General features: G+C 51.4%; 2 protein-coding genes across 3 annotated transcripts in view; one reads left to right on the top strand and one right to left on the bottom strand.

Annotated features, from left to right (window-relative positions):
• SZT2 (SZT2 subunit of KICSTOR complex) overlaps positions 1-8812 on the top strand; it is a 50401-nt gene extending 41589 nt beyond the window's left edge. Inside the window, exons 61-72 of the mRNA XM_082834383.1 lie at positions 66-191; positions 317-516; positions 2450-2540; positions 2780-2860; positions 2943-3017; positions 5289-5502; positions 5926-6079; positions 6218-6340; positions 6448-6853; positions 6985-7101; positions 8429-8497; positions 8652-8812. Coding sequence (XP_082690509.1) covers positions 66-191; positions 317-516; positions 2450-2540; positions 2780-2860; positions 2943-3017; positions 5289-5502; positions 5926-6079; positions 6218-6340; positions 6448-6853; positions 6985-7101; positions 8429-8497; positions 8652-8795 — 1800 coding nt within the window. The 3' untranslated portion in view covers positions 8796-8812. The remainder of the gene's footprint in view (positions 1-65; positions 192-316; positions 517-2449; positions 2541-2779; positions 2861-2942; positions 3018-5288; positions 5503-5925; positions 6080-6217; positions 6341-6447; positions 6854-6984; positions 7102-8428; positions 8498-8651) is intronic.
• A 715-nt stretch (positions 8813-9527) lies between these two features.
• HYI (hydroxypyruvate isomerase (putative)) lies at positions 9528-12069 on the bottom strand. 2 transcript variants are annotated; one of them, XM_082834382.1, is made up of 8 exons: positions 11859-12069; positions 11670-11781; positions 10634-10748; positions 10353-10431; positions 10216-10265; positions 10036-10105; positions 9802-9936; positions 9581-9682 (listed from the first exon to the last, which is right to left on the bottom strand). In XM_082834382.1, exons 1-8 carry the CDS (start codon positions 12055-12057, stop codon positions 9609-9611), a joined length of 834 nt encoding a protein of 277 aa, XP_082690508.1. In that variant the 5' UTR covers positions 12058-12069; the 3' UTR covers positions 9581-9608. The 2 variants fall into 2 exon arrangements, with proteins under 2 accessions (XP_082690507.1, XP_082690508.1); XM_082834381.1 differs by having other exon boundaries at positions 9528-9682; positions 9802-10105.
• Positions 12070-19352: the final 7283 nt, after the last annotated feature.

Raw genomic sequence — 19352 nt, 5'->3', positions numbered from 1 at the left:
CCTCTGGGAGCGTCCCATGACCCTGCCCTGGCCACCGCCCCAGTGCTCACTGCCCATTTCCCCAGGCCGGGGAGCTGGAGACCCTGAAACAGTCGTCCCGCCTGGTGCATTACTGTGCGACGGCCCTGCTCTTCGACCCCGCAGCCTGGCTGCATGGGCCCCCAGAGACCTCTGGGCCCCCGGAGGGGCAGGTGAGGCTCCAGACTCTGGATTTCTCCTGTGGGACCTCCCTTTACCCATCGGGGACCTCCATTCCTCCACCCCTGCTAGGGTGGTTGACGGTGGGTAGAGCCTTTCTTAACCTCCACTTCCACAGCGGCGCCACCGCCCTGAGTCAGGGTCTGGGAGCCGAGAGGCCTCCGCCAGCTGCGACTCCTCAGATGGGCCTCCAGCAGGCGCCCGGGAGGAGCCTTGGCTGAAGGAGCTGAGCTTGGCTTTCCTGCAGCAGTACGTGCAGTATCTGCAGAGCATGGGCTTTGTGCTGGTGCCGCTGCGGCCCCCCTCGCCCGCCCGCAGGTGAGCGCGTCTCGTCTCCCCACCCTCCTCTCCTCCTCCACAGCAGGGAGGCCCCACACACCCTTCCTCTTGGGTCCTGTTTGGGTAATTTGGGCCTTGTGTACATGCATCTCATCAGGCCCGCACACACACGTGAGGATCTGGGACACCTACCTGCAGCCCTCATCACATTCCGTAAGCCTCACACATCTCGTGGAACTCATGGCCACGTTCGTACACAAACTGGGTACATTTTCACAGAGCTGCTTGCCTACGTGTGTCTTCTGTGCTTTCACGCTGGTGTCCATCCACACACACCAGTCCTGTACAAGCTCTTGGACCTGGGTCTTAATGATTGTTGTCCTGATCACCTCCTGACCTCTCCAGAGATTTACATAGTTCCTGGCCCAGGAAGTTCTTTTCTCACCATGGTTTTTTTTTTTTTGTTTTTTGTTTTGTTTTTTTCTCACCAAGGACCCCTGCAATGGGCCTACTCGCATCACTGTCCTCTGGCCTGTTCTTGGTCATGTTCACTCACTGGCCAGTAGTGAGAGGTCTGAGTCATGGGAGGTAGTAGACAGCTCCTCTGGCAACACCTTCCATCTCCCCAGAACGCAGTGAAAACTCTGCAACCACCTTTCCCATCCTGTGTCAAGTCTCAAATTCCCATTTCTATGGCCCGTGCCCTATGCCCCTCTCAACGTCTGAGCCTCCAGATTCTATGTTCCCAGCTCCTTCCCAGTGGCTGCATGGGAAAATGTCTGTTCGTTTTATGCTGTTGCTTTCATGTATCCAGATGTGTGAGTTTGTTTTCTCCCTCCTCTCTGCTTTCAGTTTGATACTTTTTCAGACTAGTAAATATAAATTGTACTTCCTTACTCAAGATGCCCTCTTGGCCCAGAAAGCCAATTCCAACTCCTAAGCATTTTTGTAACCAGCTCTCTACCTCCCAGGCCTCCCTCTCATTTCCAGGCCTTAGGAAGAGAGGACAGGCCTGCGCCTCTGGGACATTTCATTCAGCACCCCTCTCATTTCTCAGTGACAGACCCCAGGAGGAGCTCTCTGCTCATTGCCCTCCACAGCCAGTTCCCAGCCGTAGGGATTTCTCTGGAGTTCGCATCCTTCCCATTCAGTTATGTTCTTCCCAGAAATCAGAATTCCCTTTTAAAACCAAAGATACTAGGATTAAAAATATGTTTCTAGAGGAGAATTTAAAGTCAGGCCTTCCTTCCTCTCCAGTCTCTAACCATCACCAATCACTAGTTAGGTCTGGTCCCTATTTCCTTGAGGATTAAGTGGGACATTTCTTGCCAGAGGCTTTGAACCCCCAGCAGGAGTTCCAGTGGTTTATAGCTCCTGAGTATGAGTGCGTCCCACTGGCCCTTTCTACTTTGTCCTCATTCACAGTATTTCTCTTTTCCCTTTGCCTCTGAGTTGAGAAATGAAGAACAGCAGGCCTGTGGAACACTGAAAATGCCCTTCCCGGGTCAAAAGAGAACCCCTTTTCCCTCCCAGGGGAACGTCCCTAACCAGGGCATCAAGCATCTGCTTGCGCTTTCCCCATGAAATCTTAGACAGACATCCCACTCTCCCCTCCCTTGCTGTCCACAGTAAGCAGGTACCTCCATCTGCTCAGAGGTGTCTCCCCCCAGTCACAGCAGCCTCTGCGGCTCTACCCTCACCCTCTCACTGGAAGAGAGGGGCCTGCTCTCCGCCTCCCCCTTAGAGCAGCAGCTGCTGTGGAGACAGCCCCGCCCCACTATCGAGCCCTGGACTCCTGGCCTAGCCTTGCCACTTACCCACCGTGGGACCCCAGGCAGGTTCTTCCCTTCTCTGGGCCTGTCTCCTCTCCTGCAGAACGATTCCAAGTGAAATGGGTTCTGGGTCTGATAGCCGTAACCCTTCACCCCACTGGCTTGCCTCACCCCCTTGTGCCTCTCTTCCTCTTCTGCAGCACCAGCCGGCTGCGGGCCATGGCTATCCTTGGAACAGAAGGTCGGGGCTCCTTCTCCTGCCCGAAAGCCAAGACTGAAGGGAGCCCCAAGGTAACACGTCGTCGTGTTCCTTCCCCAAGAGTGAAATCAGTGATGCCTCAGACACCAGCATCACTGAGCCTGAATTATTTGCCCAAGGCCTAAAGCGGGGGACTCTGGGTGATGACTGAGGTCGTTGATCCCAGCCTGACACCATTAAAGTCACTGACCCAGGGGACTTTTTCCCCAATGGTCCGAGGCTGGTGAGCCCGCTGCCCTTGCCCCTGAACCCGTCTTTTTCCTTTCTGCAGAGCACTGGCTCTCTCGTCACCACGTACCACCTGCAGCGGGCACTGCCCGGGGGCATCATCCTCATGGAGCTGGCCTTCCAGGTGAGCAGAAGGAGCTCTACATGGGGAGAGCCAGGCCCACCTGTCTCTCGCCCTCCTGACCTCATCTTCGTCCTCTCTCCAGGGCTGTTACTTCTGTGTCAAACAGTTTGCCCTGGAATGTTCCCGAATCCCCATGGGGCAAGCTGTCAACTCCCAGGTATGTGGTGGAGACGGAGGGCCGTGAGGTCTCAGACGCAGTCAGTGCAGCCCCAGTGACCGTCTGGTGCTGCAGGTGTCTGGGCCATTCCAGTGCTCTGCCGGCCTCAGGCACCAGTCTTACTCTGTGGTAGTCCAGACCTGTATTCAGCCATGGCACTGGGGGCAGAAGGCAGTGCAGCACAGTGGCTGGTCTGGCCCTGTGGTCATCCTGGCATTGACCATACATGGGTAGACAGTGAGGACATTTGAGCAGAGCGGGTAATCTGACACATGGGTGGGTCAGTGCCTGGGCAGTCCTGGCCTCGTCTAGGGCTGGGGACAACCTGGCACTGTCCATATAGTCACTAACACTTAGAATGTGGACTAGAGTCCCCACCCACACAGCACAGACCCCCACACTCAGTTGTTATTTCTGTCCCTGTCTGACTGCCTGAAGGCAGGGCTTCTGCACCTCATGAGGTTCTGAGCACTCGAGAGGGCTCAGCAAGAATGAGTCGCGACTGAGTGTGGTCAGAGACCCGAAGCCCTCCAGCCTTGAGGGAGTTCGGCCCCTTCGTTGTTTGGCTTCTGCCTTCCTTGTGCCTCGAGTTGAGTTTCTGAGAGATCAGGGTCTGACTGGGTGCAGTCCGTCGCCCTCCAGTACAGATGGCACAAACTCTTCCCGTATCTGGACAGCTCAGATCCAGCCCACAGGTGGTTGCCTTTGACTTGGGTGTGGATGCCTGGTCTAGTCATCACAGGATAGTGAGATCCAGGAAAGCTTGGTGACTTTAGTGCAGGAACCTACCTGGGCCAGGGCACAGGAGGGATATTGGACAGGCAGGTACTCTTTCACACTTTGCTGTAGTATTGGTGGGAAGGACCCACCCCATTATTCTCTTGAGCTTCCTGAAGTCCTGGCTGCCCTGCCCCCTGATCTCCATCCAGTTTGGCTCTCTCTGCACCTACATATCTAATCTCTAACCTTACTTAGATTTCTAAGTTGCTTTATTATAGCTATTACTTATTTATTAACTGCTTAGTATACATGCTAAGGGAAGAGGAGAATTTTACTCCTACTGTACAGATAAGGAAACTGAGGTTCACGGAGGTTAAGTGATGTGCCCCAGGGCACACAGCTAGTTGCTGGCAGTAGTAGGGTTGCAAGCTGGGTCTCTGACTCTGAGGCTTATCCCTGGTTACTGCAGTTTATCACGCAGCTCTAAATTTATGAGGACCTTTCCTTTATCTCCATGGTAGATGAGGAAACTGAAGCAGAGAGGTTGTGACTTACCCAAGGTCATGCAGCTACTCTGACTCCTAGGCAACTGCTGCGTCTACAGTCACTGATTTCCTTTCCTGTTAATTTTTATGCCCTGTGCCCCCAAGGCCACGGTCAGGTAGATTCTGCCATTCTAGCATCACCTATCCAACTGTTAACACACTCTCAGTAATGCTGATGTACACCAAGAGAAGCACCAGCTCTGTGTCTCTGCCCTCCTTTCTTCCTCCATCAGTGGTTCGTTCGTTCACTCATTCATTCACAGATGAATTAGAGGAGGCCAGCCCTGGACTAGCCTTGGCAGGATGTCCCAGATGAGGCTTTACAAATGAGTGGGAGTTAGCCGCTTTGGGGACCAGGGGGAGCAGCATTCAGGCAAAGAGAATGGCAGGTACAAGAGGGTAGAGAAAATATGTGGTATGCTTCGCAAGAGCAAGTAATTTGATGAGAAGATAAAGCCGGAGGGATGGGAAGCGACCAGGAAAACCTTTCTAATAGTGAGTAATTACACACCTGGCCTACCCTGACCACCCTGTTTAAAACCACACCTGCTTTATTTACTGCTTGATTTTCCATAACCATCTACTAACGTGCTGTTTACTCATTTACTCTGCCTAATGTTTATTGTCTTATCTCCCCACTACTAGACTGTAAGCTCCTTGAGGGTAGGGGTTTGTATCCCCAGCAACTAGAACAGTACCAGGTAGGCACGTGGGAGGCACTCAACAAGTATTTGTTACATGAGTGAATCTGTGCCAGACTTGAGTGGAGACTGGGATACAGAGTAAAAAAGGTTCATGTCTCAAAATGGTCAGTTCATGTAAACAGAGTTACAACACTGTATAATGTAATGAGGAGGGCTTCTTACAGAAGCGTTTCTGGCAGAGGGGCGCACGGCGACGGGGTGGATCTTGAGCTGCGGTTTCCCAGGCAAGAGGAGGGAAGTGAGATGGGCGGGCAGCCTGCCACCGTTTCCTGACCAGGTCCCCCCCCCCCCCCGCTCCCCAGCTGTCCATGCTGTTCACGGAGGAGTGTGACAAGGTGCGGGACCTGATGCATGTGCACTCGTTTAGCTACGACTTCCACCTGCGCCTCGTGCACCAGCACGTGCTGGGCGCCCACCTGGTGCTGCGGCATGGCTACCACCTCACCACCTTCCTGCGACACTTCCTGGCCCACCACCCTGATGGGCCCCACTTTGGCCGCAATCACATTTACCAAGGTCGGTGCCCAGGGGCAAGCCAGTGAACCCGAAAAAGAACAGGCCGCCAGGTGTCTCAAGCCAGGGCCAGGGGGACCACTTCCGGGGACCAGACCTTGTCTCTGCCTCTCCTGTCCTATATGGTCAAGTCGCCTCATGTCACCTGGACCCTGTCCCCATGTCTCTGTCTTAAGTTCTTCCCAGTCTGTTTTCATAGCAAGTTTGGTTTAATTTTCATAGCAAGCAAAGTTTAGATCCTGTGTCGTGTGTACCCTGCCCCCTGTGTGTCCTGAGCCACTTCTGTCCCATCTCCATGTCCCTCAGGAGCTCCCCAGAAAGAATCGGCCTGCCTGCCCATCAGAGCCTCAGGGATTCCCATCCTCCGGCCCCACCAGATCACTGTGTCTGTCCCAGGCTCAGTGTCTCCTGTAACTCGTCCCTCAGGGACCCTGGAGCTCCCCACTCCGCTCATTGCTGCCCACCAGCTGTACAACTACGTGGCCGACCATGCCAGCTCCTACCACATGAAGCCACTGCGGATGGCCCGGCCAGGAGGCCCGGAACATAACGAGTACGCCCTGGTGTCGGCGTGGCACAGGTAAGGCGAGAGGGGATGCCTGGAGCCGGAGTCGGGGCCATCCTTGCAGTGGGGGACCCGCGTTTTCTTGGGCAGAAGGGGTGGGGTTGGCTTCATCAGAACCTCAGGCTTGACGTCTCCCCAACCCCCACCGCACAGCTCTGGCTCCTACCTGGACTCTGAGGGACTTCGTCACCAGGACGACTTCGACGTGTCTCTGCTTGTTTGTCACTGTGCCGCACCCTTTGAGGAGCAAGGAGAGGCCGAGCGGCACGTTCTGCGGTCAGCAGATCCCCTGCCTTGGACTTGCCCGTTGCCCAGCCGCTCCCTGCTGTTGCCCTGTGTCTCTCCTGCTGTGACCGTCACACTCCTGCCCCTCCCCACCCTAGGCTGCAGTTCTTCGTGGTGCTCACCAGCCAACGAGAGCTCTTCCCCAGACTCACTGCTGACCTGCGCCGGTTCCGGAAGCCGCCCAGACTGCCCCCTGAGCCAGAGGCTCCTGGGAGCTCAGCCGGTAGCCCTGGGGAGGCCTCAGGGGATGGTCTGGCCCCTGGACTGGCTCCCCTCTTCCCCCCACTGGCTGCAGAGGTGGGCGTGGCACGGGCACGGCTGGCTCAGCTGGTAAGGCTGGCTGGAGGGCACTGCCGTCGGGACACCCTTTGGAAGCGCCTCTTCTTGCTGGAACCACCAGGACCTGATCGGCTGCGACTAGGGGGGCGCCTGGCCCTGGCCGAGCTGGAGGAGCTCCTAGAAGCAGTCCATGCCAAGTCCATTGGGGACATCGACCCCCAGCTGGTAAGCAGCTGTGGGTTCCAGAAGGAGCTGGGATGGATGCTAGGAATTCCACGGGCAGCCAGGGTAGAGGTTGCAAGGGTCTCAGAGGTGGTTCTGGAACAGCAGATCCATGCCTGTGGACCTTCCCCTAGGACTGCTTCCTGTCTATGACGGTCTCCTGGTACCAGAGCCTGATCAAGGTTCTCCTAAGCCGCTTTCCCCAGAGCTGTCGCCATTTCCAGAGCCCAGACTTGGGAACTCAGTACCTGGTAAGTCTCTTTGACCTTCCTCTGAAAGGGGAGACACAGCAGAAATCCTCATCAGAGAGATGACAGGGTCCCCCTCGAAGAACCCCAGTCTGACTAAACAGGGAGGCTGAGATGGAGTGACCACACCGGTAGATGGATGTAAAACCCTTCAAGCACCAAGCCACAGCATGTGATTCACTGAGAATAACCTAGAGCTGTGCCCTCAGGGCTCACAAAAAGCACAAACGTTGGCTAGCAATCCTGGGGGCCAAGCTCTGGAACCTTGTGAGTGGTTGCTCTTGGAGGTTCCAGTCCCAGAAAGGACCTCCTGGGCTTTCAGGCCTTTTTACCAAAGTGTGGTCCTCACACCAGCAGTGTCAGCACCACCTGGGAGCTGACCGAAGTGCAGACTCTCAGACCCCCACCCCAGACCTGCTGGCTCAGAACTTGCCTTTCAGCCAGATCCGCAGGTGATTGGTACGCACAGTAGAGGTTGACAGGTTGCTGGGAAGGACAGGTAGAGACAGCTATGGCAGTGGGCACAAGCCTGGGGATTGAGAGCCTAAAGGATGGCCCCAACGAGAGCAGCGATCAGGAGAGGAGACATTCAAGAGAAGATTTCAAAAGAAAAGGTGCTTGGTCTGTGGTAAGGGGTCCTGCGACATAGTGCTTGTGGGGAAGACTAGTTTCAAGGTGTGACAGAGCATCACCCAGAGAAGCCGAGGTTAGTTAGGGTAAGGCTGCGGTGGTGCAGGTGGGTGTGAGCAGATGGGGATGCTTCTGTGGGTGGTGGGAACGCTGAAGCAGGAGTGGGTTTGGGGGAAGGGTGAAGAATTGAATCTGAGGCCCAGGAGGACCTTCGAGGACCACAGTCTAGAAGGTATATGGGCATCGGGGATTGGAGCTCAGGAGAGAGATGTAGGCAGCACTTATACAAACAGGTGGTGACTGAAGCTGGGCATAGAAGAAACTGCCCAGGGAGAGATCACAAAGCTGGCACCAGGGACAGGCATCAGGGAGGCCAGAGACACGAAACCCAGGAGGAAAGGAGGGCTCACGTCGAGGGGAGAGAACCCTCCTCTGCTGACGGGCTTCAGTGTGTGAGCTTATGCAGGGCCTTCCAGTCAAGTACCACTCGCTCATCCTGGTGAGGCTGGACAGGCTAACCGGGGGCCAGTGAGGACGAGGACCGAGGTTGGGCTTGGAGGAGGTCCTGGGTGACCGTACAGTGTAGGTGGGGTCAGGTGTGGTGATGGAAGCGGGCCTTCTTCAGACTGGTCCCACTTTCAGGATGCCTTCAAGGAGGGTCTGTGCCTCACTCCGCATCTCATTTTGTCTTTTGCTGCAGGTTGTGCTGAATCAGAAGTTCACTGACTGTTTCGTGCTAGTGTTTCTGGATTCCCACTTGGGAAAGACGGTGAGAACGGGAGGGAGCGGTGAGGGGCTTTGTGTCAGCCTAGTAGGAGGCTGTACCCAAATGCTCCATCCCAGAGCCTGCTGAGGCTGGGGAGCCCTGCTCCCTGGGCTCAGCCTGCCCTCCTCTCACCACCCCCGCCCCGTGTTCCCCACAGTCTCTGACAGTGGTTTTCCGAGAGCCCTTCCCGGTACAGCCCCAGGACAGCGAGAGCCCCCCTGCCCAGCTGGTCTCTACTTACCACCACCTGGAGTCCGTCATCAACACAGCCTGCTTCACCCTCTGGACCCGCCTCCTCTGAGGGATGGACCACTGAATGTCCTCGAATTATGGCTCTGTAGGATTGCCCACTTGCAGCAGGACTGACCAGCCCTCTGGGCACCCGGGCAAGACTGGACACTGAGGGATGCCAGTCGTTGTGTGAATGTGTCTTGGGGACCTGGTAGCAGGAGCTGCCCTCCCTAAACACTCACTGCCACTGACCAGCCCAGGGATCCAGAAGGTCCGGTCACCTCCCTGAGGTGCCCATGCCATCTCAGGTCCCTGGGCCCTTCCAGAAGGAGACTGCTCCTCCCTGCTCACTTGGTGGAGTCTGGGAATTCTTCACATCAGGTGGCACATAGACCCCTTAGAGTTCCTCTGCCTGAATCCTGCCTCTGAGTCTTGGCTTGCGGTCAGCCACCCACCTCCCTCACCCCCATCTTGAGCCCCGTGGTCTTCACTTCCCACGGGGACATCATTGCTGGACAATTGCCACTAAGACACCTGGGTTCCAATCCCAGCTCTGCCTTTGAAGCATCTGTGACCACGGGTGAGTCCCTTTGCTCTCGGACCCTTGGTTTCTCATCTGTACGTGAGGTGGTGAGCTCGAAAGCTCTCCCATCTCCACAGCAACACTGGCACAGACTGGAGGACTTGAACGTGAGCTGTATGTCCCTTCTCTGCAGGAAGGAAGTGACCCAAAGAAACTGAAAAGTTAGGCACTGTGTGTCCCTCCCCCTCCCCCTCCAATAACATACACACATGGAAACCTTCAGCAGATTGTCTTTAATTCAGAGCAGACTCGGGATGTGCAGCTCACCATCCCAGAGGGGTGTGGCTGGAGCGCAGGACCTCACTGGCCAGCCTGTGGGCGGCCCCGCTTATCCCAGTACGAACGTAGCCAACTCAAGCCCTCTACCGTGTCTCCTGAGGGGAGAGGGACCCGAGGCATCTCAACCCACGAGGAGGAAAACAGCCCCTGCCCGACACCTGTCCCTCCAGAGCCCCCTCCCCAGGGCCAGGCCTGGAGCTCTGCCCACCCTCACCTCGAGGCTGGTATTCGCAGCCCACAAAGCCTTTGTAGCCTTCATCTTCCAGCAGTTGGAACAGATAGGGGAAGTTCAGCTCTCCAGGGCTGCCGGGTTCCCCTCGGCCTGGGACCTGTGCCACCTGCACGTGCCCTGGGAGCAGATGTGGGCAGATGTGGGGGGGTAGAAAGAGTGGGAGGACAGAGGAAGCAGCATGGCAGACTAGAAAGGAGCCAAGAAAGGGGCCCTCACCAACGAGGGGCAGGAACTCCCGGATGTTCCCTGTCAGGTTCCCGTCCATGATCTGCCAGTGGAATATGTCCTGGGGCAGAGATTCCGAGTCACAGACCCTGCAGGCCACACCATTCTGCCTGGATTTGGAGAACACAGGCCCATGGGCCCTCTGAGAAGCACTCCCTCTCTCCTACTTACCATCTGTAACTGGAGGTTGGGTCTTCCAACTTTCTCTAAGATGGCTGCCGCTGGGAGAGAAACCGGGGAGGAGGCCATGAGACTCAAGGAGGGCGCCAAGAATCAAGGGACAGGAGGAGACAGGGCTGGGGTCCTACCCTGCTGGGGCGTATCCAGGAAGTACCGGGGGTCCGTGATGCGGGTGTTGATGGGCTCCAGCAGCCCCACAAGGTTCTCCTAGCACCAGGCAGGATCCGTGAGTAGAGCTCTCCCTGAGGTTTGTACCCCCTCAATCACCGATCAAGCCCATCACCAATCCCTCCGGCCTGGACCGGGGCCCAGCCTCTGTGCCTCACTGCTCTCCCCACTGTGCATCCCCTCCACACACACACACACATTCATGAAGCATGTGTGTCTGTATGTGTTTCCACCGTCTCACCTGAGCCAGAACCCCAGCTGCGTGCCTCAGGTTCTCCAGAAAAACTGTGTCCATTTCACCCCTGACTGCTGCTCGATCAGCCCCCAGGGGCACTCGGCCAGCCATCAGGTGAATCCTGTGGGGAAAATGGGCCTGGACGGGGCTGTGGAATCCATCCTCGAAGCGCGAGCTTTCACTCCGTTGCTCCCTGGGTGCACCTCTTCCAGCTGCTCTCCGATTATGCCGGATTCCCATCTCCCCAGGTCTCTCACTTAGCCCCTCCTGTACTTCCAAATTCTCCTTTTCCGTGCCCCTTCTCCTCATGCCTACAAACATGATTCTCACCTTTAAAAAATTAGTTTTACCCTTCTCAGGAATTCCACGCTGCTTGTCACTCCTCCTTGCATCTGTTTCTTAGCTTCCCATCTGTTTTCTGCACACACACTCCTCCACCCCCTTAATAACCCCTTGTTGCCAGTTCCTTCTCAGCCTGGTTGCTCTGTGCAGGATTTGACATTTATGAGATCAGCCCCACTTTGAGTCCCCCTCACTTCACCACCTGATCCTTTTCAGCCACCTCCAAAGCAGACAGGTTACATTTCCAGCCTCGTAAACTCTGCAGAGCACACCAAGCCCCTCTTGCCCTTGGCCCCTGCATCCTTGACGGGAATGCTCCTTACCTCAAGCAAGTGCCCACTAGAGACCCACTACTTACTACCTGTAAGAAGCTTTCTCTGATCCCAGACAGAGTTACTGCCTACCTGCTCCCACAGCCTCCTTGAACTGACCTGTCCTCAAATGGATCACTCCGTTTGTTTACTGTGCTATCTCCCAGGTCAGACTAAGCTCCCAGCACGGGATCCCAGCATGAGTTGAGCAAGAAAGAGTTGCAAACTGAGAGTGACACACAACAGATGAAATACAGGAGGCAATTTACAAGGGGCCCGGACGGAAGGGGCGAAGAAGGGCCAGTGCGATGGACCTCTGAGCCTCTCAAGCCCCAGCGGCCTGTTCTCTCGTGGGTCATGGGGGCGGGGGATTGGAGAGAGGAGGATACCTGGGACAGCCCAGAGCCTTGGCGTACAGCACAGCCTGCTCCAGCCCATCTCGGAAGGCCGCCTGCCTCCCGGGAACAGCCCCCAGCCCCATCTCCCCTTTCTCTCGGTCTCCTGCGGAGAGAATAGGCCTCAGTTCCCGGCTCGCTCTCCCGGCTCGCCCCGCCCAGGCCCGGGCCCCCACGGCGCACCCGGGGGCGTGTTGATCAGCACGAGCTGTAGCCCCACTTCCTGCGCCGTGCGCGCCAGCGCCTCCGGCGGCTCCCCGTACGGCCAGCCGATCTCGGCCGCCTCGAAACCCGAACTCCCCGCGGCCCGGAGCCGTGCGGGGAGGCTGGGGAGCTCGCGGAACAGCCACGACACGTTGGCCGAGAAGCGCAGCGGAGCCATGGCCGGCCGGGAGCGCGCGTGGGGCAGAATCCGCGCAGCCAGAAGGCAGCAGCCGCGGGCGGGGCCGGGGAGGGGAAGGGACTGAGGGCCCGAGCGGGGGGCGGGGCGGGGCGGGGCGGGCGCCGAGGCGGCGGAGGAGCCCGGCCCCGCCGGGCGGGGGCGCGCTGTCGCCGCGAACTGGGTGCCGGCTCTCTCCGGCTGGGAAAGCCGTGCGTCGTAAAAACCGCGGACTGGCCAGAAAAGTGCACTTTCCCTGACGGGAGAGGGCGGCGCGCGGAGGAGGTGCGGCCCCAATTAACGTGAAGGAGCGTGGACGCTAACAAACGCTTCGTGTTTTTCCTTCATTATAACCAGAGTACCTGTTCATTATGGAACATTTGAAAGTGTGTGCCGCACCACTCACCCGTTAACTTTCCCGTACAGAGCAAAAACTAAACACGTGCAGTCTTTTCTTAGAAAACCCTGATCATAGTGTATATGCGATTTTATGGCATATTATTTCGTGAGCATTTCCCGTGAAAACCTTGAATTAGCTGCTCACTGTTCCGCACCTGGACATCCCAGAATCTGTTGATGGTCATTAGGGATTTCAACGTGTGTGTGCGCGTGCGCTATAAAAGCACTTTAATGCACTTCTTAGTCCCATCTCTGAATCGTTTTCTTAGGTTTCTTTTGTAGGAACAAAGTTCGAAGTCCTTTATAAGGAAAACTGCCCCCACCCCTGGACTCCGCACTGAGCGGCTATGGGCGGGCTGTCCCCTCTCAGCCCCGGCTGATTGGACCACGGAAAGACATCTGATCCAAGGGCAGCCAATCCATAGAATAGCCCAAGACCCTTGATTTGTCCAATTTGGAGAGATAGTCTGACCAATCAGGCTCCCTCTTGGAGAGTTCAAACAAGGAAATACTGAGAGCCAGGTGGGGGGTGGGTTTGCCGGAAGATGACTGTGGCTGTAGAAACTAAATAAGCAGGAGTCAGGTGGTAAAGAAAAGCTAGAGCAGAGGGGGTGGGAAACTGAGCACTATGAATAGGGGTAGCACGTTGAGATGCCGCTGCTGCAGAGTTCTCAGGACTGGCCAAACCCACGGCAGCTCCCAGGTCTACGCTTCCCAAGGCCAGGATGTTTAGACTTCCCCGGGTTTCTGTGTCTGTAGCCTCTTAATGTTTCTTCAGATCATTCAAATGAATTTATCAATATTTCAGCCACACTAAACCAACTGAATGGGCAGATTCCAAGTTGGGTGAAAAAATAGGAGCATGCTTAAGTTCTTGACTGTGCTAAATGGCTTTTCAAAAATATTGTCAGTTTACACTTGGACAATACATTCATAGACGTCATCTTGATCTGCTTCCTGTACTAGCTTTGACAAAAAGGAGCTTGAAGTGCAACACCAGGAGCACCCAGCGTCCACTGTCTTCCTGTCACTGCTCTCTGGCATCCCAAGTCAGGCTCACCCAGGCACCTGGGGTCCAGGCTCAGCTCAGAGTGAATGCAAGTGCCTGGCAGGTACTGTTTCTTCAGCTCTGCCTCCAAGCACGGATTGCCACCAGCTATGACTGATCACCTGATTTCTTGCCCCCCTGCAGTTGACAGTATACTTGGGAATCAGACTCCTCCTGGAACGTGTTTCTTGGGTACTGTCCAATCAGGATGTGACCTCACTAAGTTTAACAATCCCAACTTCAGCGTGTTTATGATCATTGTTGGCAATACAGAATAACATCTAAGGTAAGTAATTCCTTATTAATACTTCACTGTAAATCTGAATATGCAAATTCTATTTAAGACTTTCAAAGCACCACCATCTGCTGGGGTCTGTACCAGAAACAAAATTTGTCCAGCCTCCAATGGTTCCACTCCTTTTTCGCTTGTATTCCCTGTAGGGCAGCAGAGGTGATGTATAAACTAGATGTGCGTGACTCACTTTTCCCCTTAATTCCCTTACAACCACCTTTACATAATGTATCAAAATATATACAAGAGAGGTACAATGCCCATGACAATTATTTTCTTTAGTCACCATTTGTCTATATCTTAACCCACTTTGCAACAGAAGCATTACACGAAGTTATTACAAATCTTGATTCTTTGCATTTAACTTTTAATCAAAGAACTTGTACAGGTATGATGATCAGTTAAGATAACAACAGCTTGTAAATAGTTACATGGATAATGGCTGACACTTGCACGTAGAGTTCAGATTCGCATTTGACCACTGGATTGCACTTGCCAATGTCTTAAAAAATATTACAACTAATATGTGAAATGCAAATCAAAACCTCAGTGAAATTTCATTTTATACTTTCTAGATTGGAGGAAAAAAAAAACACCTTAAAAGTCAGACAATAGCAAGTATTGGAAGGGATCTGGAACAACTGCAACATTTATTCACTGCTGATAGGAGTATAAATCACTACAACCACTTTGGAAAATAATATGGCATTATTTCTTAAAACTGAACATTCATATACCTTTGATCCAGCGGTTCCTTGCCCAGGTTTATCTCCTGGAGAACCTTGTGCACGAGTGTACCCGGAAATAATTCATTGATGTTCATAGCACCACTATTTATGTAGCAAAAATAAGGAATTAACTCAAATGTCCATTGATAAATGTATAGATGTGTTGTTGCATAGTCCTACAGTGTTGTTTATAAAAGTGAAGAAAAAGCTGGTGACTCAAATGGTAAAATTGAGTTTGCTCTTGGATTAGAGTAAGATATGAAGAGCTTAGTGACGTTTGGGTCGAATTGAAAGCACCAGTATGAACACATCGAATGGATAAATCTCAGAAACATAATCGTAAGTGAAAGAAGCAAATCTTTCACTTACGATTGAAATATATACAAATATATACAAATCACAGAGAAATCATATAAGTATGATTTCATTTACATGAAGTCAAAAGCAGGGGAAACCAAACAATATCTTGTGTAGGGCTACAAACATCTGTGGTAAAACTATAAAGAAGAGCAAGTGATAATGACCACAAAATTCAAGATGATAGTGACCTCTGGAGTGGGAGGGAAGGGAGTGGCATTGGAGACTTCAAGAGTAATGGCTGTCCCCTTTCTCTGGTGTGGTGTGATCACACATCTTTGTTTTATCACTACTCTTTGTATCTTACATATATTTTATAAATATTTTGTATCTGTTTCATATTTAATAAGAACAAAATTTTAAAACTTTCTGTATGCATTATTACCACCTGTTAGCACATTTTCTATTAACATCCTCATTGTAGTATCATGAGAATCTCAAGGTTTTTCTACAGACTCAGCTTGTTTGTATTAGACTAGAATTACTACATTTTGGATTCAATGTGTCACTGCTCAAGCTAGTGGTCTTTGATTGTATTACCTGCTCAGAACCTGTGCTAGGCAGCCTGTGAAATGGTCCCCAGTGATCTCCACATTCTGGTCTCCATGCCCCCTCTGCTTGAATATGGGCTGGACCTCGAGATTCACTTCAAACAAATAGAATACAGCAAAGCTGGTCCAATGTCACCTCAGAGATTAGGTTACAAAAAGGCTTTGGCTTGTGTCTTGGGTGCCCTCTCTCACTCTTTCACTCACTTGCTCTGAGGAAAACCAGCTGCCATATTGTGAGCTGCCTATGGAAAGAGCTATGTCAAGGGGCTGATGCAGCCTGTGAATGAGCTTGGAAGCAGGTCTGCTCCCACTGAGCCTTAAGATGACTGTGATCCTGACCAGCACCTTGACTGCAGCCTCACGACGGATAAGGTTTGAGTCAGAGACATGCACCTAAGGCACGCCCAGATTTCTGGCCTACAGAAAGTCTTTGATAGTAAACATTTGTCATTTTAAGCCACTGAGTTGTGGGGTAATTTGTTAGCAGCAATAGATATCTAGTAGAGGTTCCCTTTCTTCTTCTGGGAACTGTTCCCTTGTTTGGGGGAATTATCACTTTCACCACTTCTTCATCTTAAGTGTGAATAGGTGCTGTCATCTTCTTATAAGATCCTCTCTTCCCAGCCACAGTGATTGGTCAGTGAGTGGGCACCTGACCGAAGCTGGACCAACCAGAGTACCTGTTATAGACATTGTAGGTTGCCTACCCCACATCTGTTGCCTCTTTTCTCCTTCTTAATAGAACCATACCTCATGGGGACATTCAGGCAGAGAGAATAGAAATGATGTACAGAGAGACGTGGCAAGAAAAACCGAGAGAGACGTTGTTTTCGCTTGGAACATCTGTAAGGAAATCTATCAAGCTAGCCTTCCTGCTTCATCTTAATTCTTTCCAAAAAAGAGATGTCTCAGAACTAACTTGCTTTTCCCATCCAAGACCAAACATTGTGCACATTTCAAAAAACACTTGGTGCTATTGGTAAGAAGCAATTTGAAGACCTGGACCCTGGGCACTTGGGCTATGTATTTATATCATTTCATGAATTTATATCATTTCATATAGCTGGTAGTGGTGAACTGGATGACTGATAGCAACTTAGGGATCTCAGTGTCTCTGAGGGAATCTTTATCTTTCAAAGTCATGAGTTTATGCTGATGATTTTTATTTCACCCGATCTTCATTAAGCTTTTTCCTACCTTGCTCTAATACAAGAGCATCTTCATTTCTATTTTAACTTTCTTATTTGAGCTCCCAGTCTTTTTATCACTTTTATACAGCATGTTCAAATCAGGCTCCATATATCATGTTATATATTTTCACATCCAACCATGTGTTCAGAATCTAGTGTCACTCTATTATTTGTTTGAACCATTGAGTCTGCATTTCTAAGGCTTCGGAATTTAAGTTTCCCACTTTACTCAATTTTACCAGTAATAGTCCATATCACACAGATTCATGATAGCTTGTAACTGTGTCAAAAAGGAAACTAAACCTTTGGTAAAGTTTTTCTTTCATAGGTTTCTACCGTATCCAAGTATGTCATAGGGGAATATCCGTGATACATCTATTATACATTAGGACTCGATAACTAAAATTTCAGCACATTTACACAGAATCATTTCACACACACAGTACATTGAATAATAACATCATTATACAAAACAGGATTGAATCACTTTACAAAATTTGTGCTTGCATGAGCGATCATTATATTCTTGGAAGAATATAATAATATTTGCTGTTCCATGTTATACATCCTTATCTTTAAAAGGAGGCTTCTATAACTGGCCCTTATCTTTAGTTTCTATTCTATTACTGGGTGGCTGGATTGCATCCAGAAACTCTTCTTGTGCCGTTCCCCTACATATGCATGTTGTTAGGAACACATGAAGGCTCTTGGCCATATTATTTAATAGAGTGTTAGCTAATTACATTCCCATCCACATGCAATCTTTAAACTTAAATACAACCAGTGAATGTATGACTCAAAGAGTACAAGTGTGGATAGTCAGAAAGGTTTTTTTTTCATGTTTAGAATTTTGAAAAATCTCAATAACCCTAACTACAGAATCTTATTCTTCCCTTGTTTAATTTTTACACTCATGAATTCTACCCATGGTATTAGGTATATATTTTTTGCAACTTGTTTTTTTTTTCCACTTAGCATTATACATAGGAGGTCTTACAGGATGTCTTTCCTTTGTGGGGGGGAATATATATATATATATATATATATATATATATATAAACTCAATCTATCTTACTGTTCTCCCTTTCTTTGGCCATTCTTTTAACTGCATTTTATTCCAGAATATGAATTTTTTTTTTTTTTTTGCGGTACGCAGGCCTCTCACCGCTGTGGCCTCTCCCGTTGCGGAGCACAGGCTCCGGACGCGCAGGCTCAGCAGCTATGGCTCACGGGCCCAGCCGCTCTGTGGCATGTGGGATCTTCCAGGACTGGGGCACGAACCTGTGTTCCCTGCATCAGCAGGCAGACTCTCAACCACTGCGCCACCAGGAAAGCCCCAGAATATGAAAATTTTATCCTTCCTCTATTGATGGACAAAAAGATTGCTTCCAATTTATCAGTATTACAATAAACATCCTTGTACATGCCTTTCTGTGTGTGGATACAAATATGAATATTTCTCCAGTATATATCTCTGAAAGTGGACTTGCTTGGCCAAAGGATATGCACATTTAAAGTTCTAATTCACTGCCAAATTGCCCTTCAAAACGCTTTATCAGTTTACATTCGTACTGACAGCCTATGAGCGCCTGTTTCCCTGCATCTTCATCAAGGCTGGATTCTTGCCAATCTGAAGCGGGGGAAAAAACATTTAAAAAAATCAAATCGTTCATTATGACTGAAGTTGAACATCTTTCCAGATGTTTATTTGCCATTAGCATTCCCTCTTCTGTGAATTGCTTATCTGAAGACTTTGTCCATTCTTCAGTAGGATTCTTAATGTTTTAATTAAACAGTTTGTAGATGTTCTTTATAGAAATTCTGGATATTAAGTCTTTGGCTGCTTTTTGCTTACCTTTGACTTTATTTAAAGTATCATTTGCTGTACAGAGTGTTGGAGGAGTGCCACCTTTCTACCAGGCTTCGCGTTCCCGTTTGGAAGGAGGTCTGCCCTCTATAGATGTCTCTGGGCGCCTGCCCCACCTTCTCGGTCTTTCCCAGGGGAAGGAGAGTGACTCCTTTGTCAGAAAGGAGGCGCCAAACTGCTCAGCTCAGTCCCATCCTCCCTTCTTTCTGTAAAAAAGCACACTCCCTACCCTACCCCGCTCTGCCATAAGTTTTACAGGAATAAACCCTCACAGGGCTGACCTCAGGGGTGAAATATTAGCAACCTGCTTGCCTAGCAGACCTAAGCCATATTGTCCAGTGTCAGTTGTAGTGGTAATAAAGGTAATATTTGTATCTCCATCTGCCGTACTCCCCTGCCTATCTCTTAATAGGTTCTTGTATCACTGAGTCCAAACAGAAAACAGATGGCACACTCAAATTAGGATAATTCAGAAGATTGAATAAAGGGACTATATGAAGGCGTGGGCAGGCGTAGGGGAGATACAAGGGATAGTGCAGCAACCTAGGGCTGGGAACAGCAGAGCTGTTACTCCTCCTAAGCCTGAAAGGGTGAAGGGGATGGGGGCATGGGGACTGAAATCCGGGAGGAGAAAGTCGTGCAGAGATAACTGTCCTACGAGGAACCGAAGCCCTCAGTTGCAGGACACGGGCAACCTGAGGCAGCCTGTAGGGAGGAAACCTGAGAAATAAATACCCTACCTGACTCTCCTTCTGCCCCGTAATCTCCTGCTGGGCCTCCCCACTAGATAAACCAACCAGAGCCCAAGGACAAGGGAACCCATTGATGGAACCAACATCAGTCCCTCTGTTTGGGCAGAAAGCAAG

The sequence above is a fragment of the Leucopleurus acutus genome (assembly GCF_964270905.1).
Source record: "Leucopleurus acutus genome assembly, chromosome: 2".
Lineage (NCBI taxonomy): Eukaryota > Metazoa > Chordata > Mammalia > Artiodactyla > Delphinidae > Leucopleurus > Leucopleurus acutus.
Note: the sequence above shows the minus strand (reverse complement) of the source record. Positions and strands in the feature narration are given on the sequence as shown.

Coding starts and splice junctions, on each gene's coding strand:
- HYI (XM_082834381.1), bottom strand. CDS start 12,057: ATGGCTCCGCTGCGCTTCTCGGCCAACGTGTCGTGGCTGTTCCGCGAG. Junction 10,749..11,669: donor AAGGCTCTGGGCTGTCCCAG/GTATCCTCCTCT, acceptor TTTTCCCCACAG/GATTCACCTGATGGCTGGCC. Junction 10,106..10,215: donor CCAACCTCCAGTTACAGATG/GTAAGTAGGAGA, acceptor TCTCTGCCCCAG/GACATATTCCACTGGCAGAT.